The sequence below is a fragment of the Salvelinus alpinus genome, chromosome 14 (genome assembly GCF_045679555.1).
Source record: "Salvelinus alpinus chromosome 14, SLU_Salpinus.1, whole genome shotgun sequence".
Taxonomy (NCBI): domain Eukaryota; kingdom Metazoa; phylum Chordata; class Actinopteri; order Salmoniformes; family Salmonidae; genus Salvelinus; species Salvelinus alpinus.
The window spans coordinates 2,191,747-2,203,915 of NC_092099.1; the positions used below are offsets into that span (position 1 = coordinate 2,191,747).

General features: G+C 43.0%; 1 protein-coding gene across 3 annotated transcripts in view; it reads left to right on the top strand.

Annotated features, from left to right (window-relative positions):
* Positions 1–12,169, top strand: part of LOC139538289 (collagen alpha-1(XVIII) chain-like) — a 193,989-nt gene that overhangs the window by 166,773 nt on the left and 15,047 nt on the right. For all 3 annotated transcript variants that reach the window (XM_071340143.1, XM_071340142.1, XM_071340141.1), the window contains 7 exons: positions 2,354–2,389; positions 2,591–2,650; positions 2,791–2,868; positions 2,952–2,987; positions 8,832–8,885; positions 10,429–10,500; positions 10,586–10,651. In XM_071340143.1, coding sequence (XP_071196244.1) covers positions 2,354–2,389; positions 2,591–2,650; positions 2,791–2,868; positions 2,952–2,987; positions 8,832–8,885; positions 10,429–10,500; positions 10,586–10,651 — 402 coding nt within the window. The remainder of the gene's footprint in view (positions 1–2,353; positions 2,390–2,590; positions 2,651–2,790; positions 2,869–2,951; positions 2,988–8,831; positions 8,886–10,428; positions 10,501–10,585; positions 10,652–12,169) is intronic.

Sequence of the window (12,169 nt, forward strand, 5' to 3'; positions counted from 1 at the left end):
GGAACCAGGTGTGATAAAAGACAAGATAAAAACCAAAGGAAAATGAAAAGAGGATCAGCGATGGCTAGAAAGTCGGTGACTTCGAACGCCGCCCGAACAAGGAGAGGGACCAACTTCGGCGGAAGTCGTGACACTTCGTGTGTCTTTTTAAAAATCTATGTTGTTCTGTCCTTGAGCTGTTCATGTCTAATGATGCTCGGTATTATGCCATTCTGTATTATGTTTCACGTTTTGTGTGGGCCCCAGGAAGAGTAGCTGCTGCTTTTGCAACAGCTAATGGGGATCCTAATAAAATACCAAATACCAAAAAAAGTACTGAGTAAAGGGTCTGAATACTTGTGTAAATGTGGAAGTTCAGTTTTTATTTTCAATACATTTGCAAAAAAAATCTAAAAATCTGTTTTTGCTTCGTCATTATGGGGTATTGTGTTTAGATTTAATCTGTCCATCTCATCACTCGTAGGCTTACCAGTGTACAGTACACAGAAGTGGGGCCTCTCTTATGAGCGCCGTTCGGTCTCTGGCAGTCATCAGCTTGGTTTTCTGGTAGAGGAGAAGGAGGGTCGGCCCTTTCAATAGAGCAGGGCTCTCTAACCCTGTTACAGGAGAGCTACCCTCCTGTAGGTTTTTGCGCCAGCCCTAGTTGGAACTAACCTGATTCAGGTTAGGATGTTAGCAGTCCAGGAACAGGGTTGAAGAGCACTGCACTAGAGGAACTGTCACTCTTCTCGATGGGATCAAGAAGAGGAGGTGCAAGGCCACTGTCATTGTCTGGCCCAGGCAATGACAGTCTCTGACAGGACTAGGAGGCTGCTAGTGCTAGCTGCTGCATAAGTAGGCCTACTAGCTTCCACCTGCCATGGTGTTTCGTCAGTCGAGGTGGTAGCTTTGCTGATGTGATTATCTTCTCTAATTTTGCACAAGCTTGATCAGATAAAGCGTCTTTGTAGCCATGCTGGTTAAGTGTGCCTTGAATTCAAAATAAATCACTGACAGTGTCATCAGCAAAGCACCATCACACCTCCTCCTCCATGCTTCACGGTGGGAACCACACATGCGGAGATAATCCGTTCACCTATTCTGCGTCTCACAAAGACACGGCGGTTGGAACCAAAAATCTCAAATTTGGACTCATCAGACCAAAGGACAGATTTCCACAGGTCTAATGTCCATTGCTCGTGTTTCTTGGCCCAAACAAGTCTCTTCTTCTTATTGGTGGCCTTTAATTGTTGTTTCTTTGCAGCAATTCCACCGCGAAGGCCTGATTCACGCAGTCGCCTCTGAACAGTTGATTTTGAGATGTGTCTGTTACTTGAACTCTGTGAAGCATTTATTTGGGCTGCAATTTCTGAGGCTGGTATCTATATTGAACTTATCCTCTACAGCAGAGGTAACTCTGGGTCTTCCTTTCCTGTGGTGGTCCTCATGAGAGCCAGTTTCATCATAGCGCTTGATGGTTTTTGCGACTGCACCTTTCCGCATTTACTGACCTTCATGTCTTAAAGTAATGATGCTCTGTCGTTTCTCTTTCCTTTTTTGAGCTGTTCTTTCCATAATATTGACTTGGTCTTTTGCCAAATAGGGCTATCTTCTGTATACCACCCCTACCTTGTCACAGCACAACTGATTGGCTCAAATCCATTAATAAGGAAAGAAATTCCACAAATTAACTTTGAAATGCATTCTAAGTGACTACCTCATGAAGCTGGATGAGAGAATGCCAAGAGTGTGCAAAGCTGTCATCAAGGCAAAAAGATGGCTACTTTGAAGAATATAAAATATATGTTGATTTGTTTACACTTTTTTTGCTTACTACATGATTCCATATGTGTTATTTCATAGTTTTGATGTCTTCACTATTATTCTACTATGTAGAAAAACGTAAAACTAAAGAAAAACCCTGGAATGAGTAGGTGTGTCCAAACTTTTGACTGGTACTGTTTATTAGGCGAAAGCTACATTTACACAACCCACTTTTAAGAAATGCCATTTGCAGTAGTTTTCCCAATGGCCTGTGTAATTTTCATAACTGACATTACTCATTCATCGAGATATTTTATTAATGTTCTCATAGGAAACAAATGTTATTTTGTTGCAAAACCTATTGAGAGCATATCATGCAATAAAATCATGGTAATGATTCATGTCCTCAGACATTTGAGTTGATTGGAAAAATATTCTGTAGGGGGAGATAGTGGAAATCCTTTACAATACCACGAAATATTGATTTGACTTAATGGGTATACGTCCCTATCAAATATTTGGAACGATGTGTGGCCTTACTTAACCAGTCATGAAAAAGGGATAAATCATTTTAACAGATTTTTATGTTGTCTCCTTTTCTTTTCTGTAGGGTGGAACTGGTCTACCTGGCCAAGCTGGATTCCCTGTAAGCATTGATTTTCCTAATGTTATCCTACAGGTCAGTTAACGTTGTCTTGCTACAGTTCTTCTAACGTTGTGTTCTAACACATGTAGATGTCATAGTGTGGTGTATATTTGCCCTGAAGGACTAAAGAAATCAAACATTTGTGCTAGTTTGACGTGTGATAAATAGCTAATTTTTCAACTTTGTTGTATTTTCTAAAAGGGTCCCATTGGATCAAAGGGTGACATGGGAGACCCAGGCCAGCCCGGTTATGGAGTCAAGGTCAGTGATGTGACCGCACAGCAACATAGCCCTATCATTAGTGCTACAGTGTACCACTATGTAAGGCCTATTCCCAACAAGTGTTTATTCTGTTGGGGCTAGCAAATTAACAGATTTTCTTTATATGTGTCTCGTCTCAGGGCGAGAAGGGCGAGCCTGGATTAATAATCGGGCCTGATGGGAGTCCTTTGTACCTGGGAGAATTGTCGGGTGAGAAGGTGAGTGTCTCACTATTGACTTCTGTTTGCCTCTGTCTCATCTGTCTGTTGGCCTCATTAAACACCAACTCCATCTTCTGTAGGGAGACAGAGGACCTGCTGGACCCGTTGGGCCTCCTGTAAGTACTTTTAGGCTTATTACTTTACATTATGTTCTTACTATTTGAAGCTGCTTAAATTAAACTGACTCAGCGATATGACGTGGTCACGAGTTTCACGTTTTATTAGTCATATGACCAGGATACACAAGAATAAAAAGTAAATGGCTTGGTAGAATAGAAAAGTCTAGTAGTAGCAGTTGTGATTTGTGTGTAGTATGAGTGTGGATGTGTGTGTTTGGGTGGGTGTGTTCATGTGTGCTAAGGTGCAGAGAGTCAGTGCGGGTGGTCAGTCCAGTTCAAGTGTTCAGTAGTCTGATGGCTTGTGGATGGAAACTGTCTCTGAGCCTGTTGGTCTGAGACCAGATGCTCCTATACTGTCTGCCAGACTGTAAGGGAGTGAACAGTTAGTGACTGGGATGTGTGGGGTCCTTGATGATGCAGGCACCGTTTTGTGTAGGTGTCCTGAATGGATGGGATCACGGCCGCATTGAGCGACAGTAGGGCCAGAGATATTGTCAAGAGAGAGTGTGAGGCAAAAGTCTGCACTTGTCAGCACCAGCACAGATACTGTTAAGCATCTTCGCATGTGCACGACAGTTCACGTCTCTCTTCTGCAAGGGGATAGCTGCATGACAGCAAATGCTGACGTGTGCAACCACTCGCTTCATGCGGTCTTAGTTTGTGTCGGAAGTAGCCCTGTTCCTCGTGGTAAACACATATTGCTGAGTCTACCTTAAGTATATTGAGCTGCCATGTATATCAATAGCTATGTTTCCATTAACTTGTCTAGTGATTTTATTGTCAACATTTAAAAAGTTTGCATAGAAAATGGATTCAGCAATTTCCTGCTAGGGTGCATTTCAATTGAACTATCTTGTGTCGATAAAAACAGCTGGACGTAATGATGTCACACCTAAAACGGCAAATAGCGGCAAATTGCACATTAATAAATTGCCGACAGGCTGGGAGGGCCCACATTATTCTCAAGTATAGCCTGCGAAAACCAGCATGTATAAAATGCTATAATTAAATTTTATAAACCGGGTAGTTTGGCTCCTGGATGCTGATTGGTTGAAGTCTGTGGTATATCAGACATTATAAACATGGTGGTTCGAGCCCTGAATGCTGATTGGCTGACAGCCATATTATATCAGACCGTATACCATGGGAATGACCAAACATTTATTTTTACTGATCTAATTACGTAACCAGTTTGGTAACCAGTTTATAATAGCAATAAGGCACCTCGGGTTTGTGGGATATGGCCAGTATACCACAGCTAAGGGCTGTATCCAGGCACTCCGTGTTGTGTCGTGCTTAAAAAACAGCCCTTAGCCGTAGTATATTGGCGGTGCCTTATTGCTTAATTATACCATGGCATTGTTGAATAGTAATTTCTGATTGGCTTGAAGGGCATTCTAGAGCGTGCATTATTTCCCTATAATGCACAGTATCAGCATGGTAGAATTCAGTGGCTATAGTTGATTCTAATAGCCATATTTTTATTCCTTATAACTGGAACTTCCATCAGGAGCTAGTCTTTGTTAGCCACGGCTAGCGGTCCTCGCCTTTTTTCCCTCCGGAATCAGACAGCCTTAGCTCGGACAATCACCTGCCAGTCTGCACAGCGCGATATCAACCCAGAACATATCGGACTGCTTCTCTCTACCATATCACCGGATTTCTGCCGCTCTGGATCATTATACCGGATCATTACTAGCTAGCTGCAAACGAGCTGCTACTGGTAGCTAACGCCTCTGTCCCGAAGCTAGCACCAGTTAGCCTTGAGCTAGGCCCATATACCAGTTAATTCTAGGGCTACAATACCTCCTTTGCCAATTGGCCTGGACCCTTTATTGTCGACATGGAGTCCCGCTAATCCATCACGACTGGACTGCCGACGTGATCGCCCAATGTGGTCTCAACAGGCTATTCTGTTACGATATCGCCACAGAACCGTCTACTAGCCCCGGCACACTAGCTTTTCTGAACGCTGTGTCCCCTGCTCGCCCATCGTAGTAGCGACTACCGAACAGCACCCTGACTCACCTATTGCTGCTCTTTTGACCCTATGATCACTCGGCTACACAGCTGATGCCCCATGGACCGTTTCAATAACACTGTACCTCATTTGGTTTACCTGTCAGCCCCTGCCTTGAACTCAGGTCCTGTATGTACCTAACTGACCCGCTCTGCACATTCATCGCCATTTACCTGTTGTTGTCTTAGGTCTCCTGTTCAACACCTGGGATTGCTTTATTTCTCTCTCTAATGTCAATATGCCTTGTCTACTGCTTACTTGGCTAGTTTTAGTTTTATTTCACTGTAGAGCCAAAGGTCCCACTCAAAATGCCTTAGATAGCTCTTTCGTCCCACCCCACACACATGCGGAGTCTTCACCTAGGTTAATTGATGCCTCCAGAGATGAAACCTCTCTCATTTTCACGCAACGCGTAGGTTTACCTTCACTGTACTCACATCCTACCATACCCTTGTCTATTCTATCACGCCCAGAAATCTGCTCCTTTTATTCTCTGTCCCCAACGCACTAGACGACCAGTTCTTATAGCCTTTAGCCGTAGCCTTATCCTCCTCCTCCTCTATTCCTCTGGTTATGTAGAGGTTAACTCAGGCTCTGTAGTCCCCAGTTCCACTCCTATTCCCCAGGCGCTGTCATTTGTTGACTTCTATAACCGTAAAAGCCTTGGTTTCATGCATGTTAACATCAGAAGCCTCCACCCTAAGTTTTTTTTCCCACTGCTTTAGCACACTCCGCCAACCCTGATGTCCTAGCCGTGTCTGAATCCTGCCTTAGGAAGGCCACCAAATAGTCTGAAATTTCCATCCCCAACTTCAACATTTTCCACCAAGATAGAACTGCCAAAGGGGGTGGAGTTGCAATCTACTGCAGAGACAGCCTGCAGAGTTCTGTCATGCTATCCAGGTCTGTGCCCAAACAGTTCGAGCTTCTACTTTTAAAAATCCACCTTTCCAGAAATAAGTCTCTCACTGTTGCCGCCTGCTACCGACCCCCCTCAGCTCCCAGCTGTGCCCTGGACACCATATGTGAATTAATTGCCCCCCATTTATCTTCAGAGTTTGTACTGTTACGTGACCTAAACTGGGATATGCTTAACACCCCGGCCGTCCTATAATCTAAGCTAGATGCCCTCAATCTCACCCAAATTATCATGGAACCTTTCAGGTACAACCCCAAATCTGTAAACACGGGCACCCTCATAGATATTACCCTGACCAACCTGCCCTCTAAATACACCTCTGCTGTCTTCAACCAGGATCTCAGCGGTCACTGCCTCATTGCCTGGGTCCGCGGTCCAACTTTCTAATCGACCTGGCCCGGGTATCCTGAAAGGATGTTCACTTCATTCCATCAGTAGAGTATGCCTGGTTATTCTTTAAAAGTACTTCCTCACCATATTAAATAAGCATGCCCCGTTCCAAAAAAAAATAACCAGGAACAGATATAGCCCTTGGTTCACTCCAGACCTGACTGCCCTTGACCAGCACAACAACATCCTGTGGTGTTCTGCATTAGCATCGAATAGTCCCCGCGATATGCAACTTTTCAGGGAAGTTAGGAACCAATATACACAGGCAGTTTGGAATGCAAAGGCTAGTTTTTCAAACAGAAATTTGCATCCTGTAGCACAAACTCCAAAATGTTCTGGGACACTGTAAAGTCCATGGAGAATAAGAGCACCTCCTCCCAGCTGCCCACTGCACTGAGGCTAGGAAACACTTTCACCACCGATAAATCCACGATAATTGAGAATTTCAATAAGCATTTTTCTTCGGCTGGCCATGCTTTCCACCTGGCTACCCCTACCCTGGTAAACAGCTCTGCACCCCCCACAGCAACTTGCCCAAGCCTCCCCAATTCTCCTTCACCCAAATCCAGATAGCTGATTTTCTGAAAGAGCTGCAACATCTGGACCCCTACAAATCAGCTGGACTAGACAATCTGGACCCTCTCTTTCTAAAATTAGCCGCAGCAATTGTTGCAACCCCTATTACTAGCCTGTTCAACCTCTCTCTCGTATCGTCTGAGATCCCCAAAGATTGGAAAACTGCCGCGGTCATCCCCCTCTTCAAAGGGGGAGATACCATAGACCCAAACTGTTACAGACCTATATCTATCCTACCCTGCCTTTCTAAGGTCTTCGAAAGCCAAGTTAACAAACAGATCACCGACCATTTCGAATCCCACCGTACCTTCTCCGCTATGCAATCTGGTTTCCGAGCTGATCATGGGTGCACCTCAGTCACGCTCAAGGTCCTAAACGATATCATAACCGCCATCGATAAAAGACAATACTATGCAGCCGTATTCATCGACCTGGCCAAGGCTTTCGACTCTGTCAATCACCGCATAGAATATGTAGACAACTACAAATACTTAGGTGTCTGGTTAGACTGTAAACTCTCCTTCCAGACTCACATTAAGCATCTTCAATCCAAAATTAAATCTAGAATCGGCTTCCTATTTCGCAACAAAGCATCCTTCATTCATGCTGCCAAACATACCCTCGTAAAACGGACTATCCTACCGATCCTTGACTTCGGCGATGTCATTTACAGATTAGCCTCCAACACTCTACTCAGCAAATTGGATGCAGTCTATCTCAGTGCCATCCGTTTTATCACCAAAGCCCCATATACTACCCACCACTGCGACCTGTATGCTCTCGTTGGCTGGCCCTCGCTTCATATTCGTCGCCAAACCCACTGGCTCCAGGTCATGTATAAGTCTTTGCTAGGTAAAGCCCTGCCTTATCTCAGCTCACTGGTCACCATAGCAGCACCACCCATAGCACGCACTCCAGCAGGTATATTTCACTGGTCACCTCCAATGGCATTTCCTCGTTTGGCCACCTTTCCTTCCATTTCTCTGCTGTCAATTACTGGAACGAACTGCAAAAATCACTGAAGGTGGAGAGTCATATCTCCCACACTAACTTTAAGCATCAGCGGTCAAAGCAGCTTACAGATCATTGCACCTGTAAATAGCCCATCTGTAAATAGCCCACCCAACTACCTCATTCCCATATTGTTATATATATATATTTTTGTTCCTTTACACCCCAGTATCTCTACTTGCACATTCATCTGTTCATGTTTGAGCTGCTTTTGAAAGCTAAAGTCAAATATAAAAACATTATTGGCATTGTTGAATTAGATTTCCATAATAGCAAGCTAGGACTGATGGTTTGGTTAGCTAAATTAGCAAGTCTGTCTGTTTGGTTACCACGGAAAATACTGTAGCTATCTAGTAAACTTGCTATCTACTTCAGTGGATGTTGAACACAGTTGAACAAATGTGTTAAATTATAGCCATGGTAGAAAAGGGGCTCTATGCATTCTCTGGAAAATAATGCAGTTCTGTGGAAGGTAAGTTTCACACACCTTCCACGTCATTTATTATTTTCCATATAACACATAACCCCTCGTTGAGTGTCCCTTACATATTTGCTATATTCTAATAATTGCCATGCGCCAACGTATTGCCAGATCTGAAATGATTGGATGGTGAAACTTGCCAGCCAACCAGAAAAGCAAGGTGAAGCAATTCAGGCATTGAAAGTCAGGACAATCCTTGTCCTGCAAAGAAGCATTATTTTTATAGTTGAAAAAAACAGATTTTGCATGCAATTCAGGAATTTAGAATAATATGTGGAGCTTAAGTATTACTCGGTGACATCACGTACCTAGAAAATGATTTGGCAATCATCATAAAAATAAAAAAAACACAAAACAAAACAAAAATCCACCCCTGTCGAACGGATAAAAATGTTTCTAGTGAATGTGTTTTTGTCACATATGATTGATGTGTTGTTTGTGCAGGGGCAGTATGGACCTTCTGGGATAAAGGGTGAATTTGGAATGCCCGGAAGACCTGTAAGTACTGGAGCTAAATTTCTAACTTTACAATTACAGTAGGGTCTCAGTAGCGTGACAGTAGTAGTGTCACACAAAGCAATATGGATGTAATTTTGGTTGCAGATGCAAATTCCTTGTGACATCATCTCAAGCTAGCAAGCTAACCACGCCAGTGACGAGCTAGCTAATGCAGTTCATGTTAGACATTTTCAGTTAAAACTGGACAGAGAAACGTCTGGTTTCACTTATAAAATTACCTTTATTGACTGCCAGACCATATACTGTACATAAACCATGACTAGCCAGGGTGTCTAGAGTTGTTTATATCAGGGGTGTCAAACTAATTTTGCCCCCGTGGCCGCAATTGGTCTCTCGCATTTCCTCGCCGTCCAAAACGATAGATAAAAAACATTTATCCAATTTTCTATGCTCCCTGACTGTCTAGCTTTCATTTCGTTGATTATTAATGAGCTGGACACATTCAAAAAACTGTATTAATGTTGGTCCATTATCATTTCAACACAGTTTCGATTTGGTTTTAGTCATTTAGAAGTATATTAAGTCCCCCCCACAATTTTTTTTTTTTAAACACAAATATATATATACAGTACCAGTCAATAAGGGCTATCTTCTGTATAAAACCCCTACCTTGTCACAACTGATTGGCTCAAACGTATTAGGAAGGAAATAAATTCCACAAATTAACTTTTAACAAGGCACACCTGTTAATTGAAATGCATTCCAGGTGACTACCTCATGAAGCTGGTTGAGAGAATGCCAAGGGTGTGCAAAGCTGTCATCAAGGCAAAGGGTGGCTACTTTGAAGAATGTAAAATCTAAAATATATTATGATTTGTTTAACACTTTTTTGGTTACTACATGATTCCGTATGTGTTATTTCATAGTTTTGATGTCTTCGCTATTATTCTCGGTCCCGTGTGGCTCAGTTGGTAGAGCATGGCGCTTGCAATGCCAGGGTTGTGGGTTCATTCCCCACGGGGGGACCAGGATGAATATGTATGAGCTTTCCAATTTGTAAGTCGCTCTGGATAAGAGCGTCTGCTAAATGACTTAAATGTAAATGTAATTCTACAATGTAGAAAATAGTACAATTCAATAAAAACCCTTGAATGAGTAGGTGTGTCCAAACTCTTGACTGGTACTGTACCGCGGGTCCTATGTTTGACACCCCTGGTTCATACATTTCCCATTTGTCATGTATTTTTTGTCGCTATTGGCTGCAGCACTGACAGCTGTGTTGACATGGCAACTGGGACGGATTTCCGATTGAAACGATATCAGCGAATCATGTAAACTTTTTTCTGCTCACTGATTGGATATTGAATACAGCCAGTTGCACGAAATAGGATTGATTTCTGTCTCTTGCAATGCAACTAATACTACTACTACTAATACATGCAACTAATACAACTAATACTACTTATACTACTACTACTAGTATTATCTCTTGTAATTATTATTACTGATATTATTATCTCTAGTGAATGCTCCTTGTGTAAGGCCTGTGTAGTGTCTAACTGTCCATGTCTGTTTCCTACAGGGTCGTCCTGGTGTAAACGGATACAAGGGTGAAAAAGGAGAGCCATCCACAGGTGCCGGATTTGGCTACCCAGTAAGTGTGACATGTGCATATTACATTGCACTGGGCCGGTTTACAATCCAATGGAAGTGCACTGACTAATGTCGTCTCTTTTCAGGGTGTCCCAGGCCCACCCGGGCCCCCAGGATCACCCGGACCAGCTGTGCCTGTGGACCGCTTCAACGTGAGTTTATCAGAATCCTTATTCCCAACACCAGGGTTGTGTTCATTCAGCACCAAATGGAAGACTGACAACTTTGACTTGTCTAATAACCAACAATCATTTTAATTTTCGAGTGCATGCACTAATGAACACAACCCTGAAGATCATATACAGTTGAAGTCGGAAGTTTACATACACTAAGGTTAGTCATTAAGACTCGTTTTTCAACCACTCCGCAAATTTCTTGTTAACGAACTATAGTTTTGGCAAGTCGGTTAGGACATCTACTTTGTGCATGACTCAAGTAATTCTCCCGACAATTGTTTACAGACAGATTATTTTACTTATAATTCACTGTATCACAATTCCAATGGGTCTGAATTTTGCATACACTAAGTTGACTGTGCCTTTAAACAGCTTGGAAAATTCCAGGAAATTATGTCATGGCTTTAGAAGGTTTCTGATAGGCTAATTGACATCATTTGAGTCAATTCGAGATGTACATGTGGATGTATTTTAAGGCCTACCTTCAAACTCAGTGCCTCTTTGCTTGACATCATGGGAAAATCCAAATAAATCAGCTAAGACCTCAGAAATCAAATTGTAGACCTCCACAAGTCTGGTTCATCCTTGGGAGCAATTTCCAAATGCCTGAATGTACCACGTTAATCTGTACAAACAATAGTACACAAGTATAAACACCATGGGACCACACAGCCGTTATACCGCTCAGGAAGGAGACGCGTTCTGTCTCCTAGAGATGAACGAACTTTGGTGTGAAAAGTGCAAATCAATCCCAGAACAACAGCAGAGGACCTTGTGAATGCTGGAGGAAACAGGTACAAAAGTATCTATATCCACAGCAAAATGAGTCCTATATCGACATAACCTGAAAGGCCGCTCAGCAAGGAAGAAGCCACTGCTCCAAAACCGCCAATAAAAAGCCAGACTACGGTTTGCAACTGCACATGGGGACAAATATCGTAGCTTTTGGTGAAATGTTATCTGGTCTGATGAAACAAAAATAGAACTGTTTGGCCATAATGACCATCGTTATGTTTGGAGGAAAAAGGGGGAGGCTTGCAAGCCGAAGAACACCATCCCAACCGTGAAGCACGGGGGTGGCAGCATCATGTTGTGGGGGTGCTTTGCTGCAGGAGGGACTGGTGCACTTCACAAAATAGATGCCTTCATGAGGAAGGAAAATGATGTGGATATATTGAAACAACATCTCAAGACATCAGTCAGGAAGTTAAAGCTTGGTCGCAAATGGGTCTTCCAATGGACAATGACCTCAAGCATATTTCCAAAGTTGTGGCAAAATGGCTTAAGGACAACAAAGTCAAGGTATTGGAGTGGCCATCACAAAGCCCTGACCTCAATCCCATAGAAAATTTGTGGGCAGAACTGAAAAAGCGTGTGCGAGCAAGGAGGCCTACAAACGTAACTCATTTACACCAGCTCTGTCAGGATGAATGGGCCAAAATTCACCCAACTTATTGTGGGAAGCTTGTGGAAGGCTACCTGAAACGTTTGAAC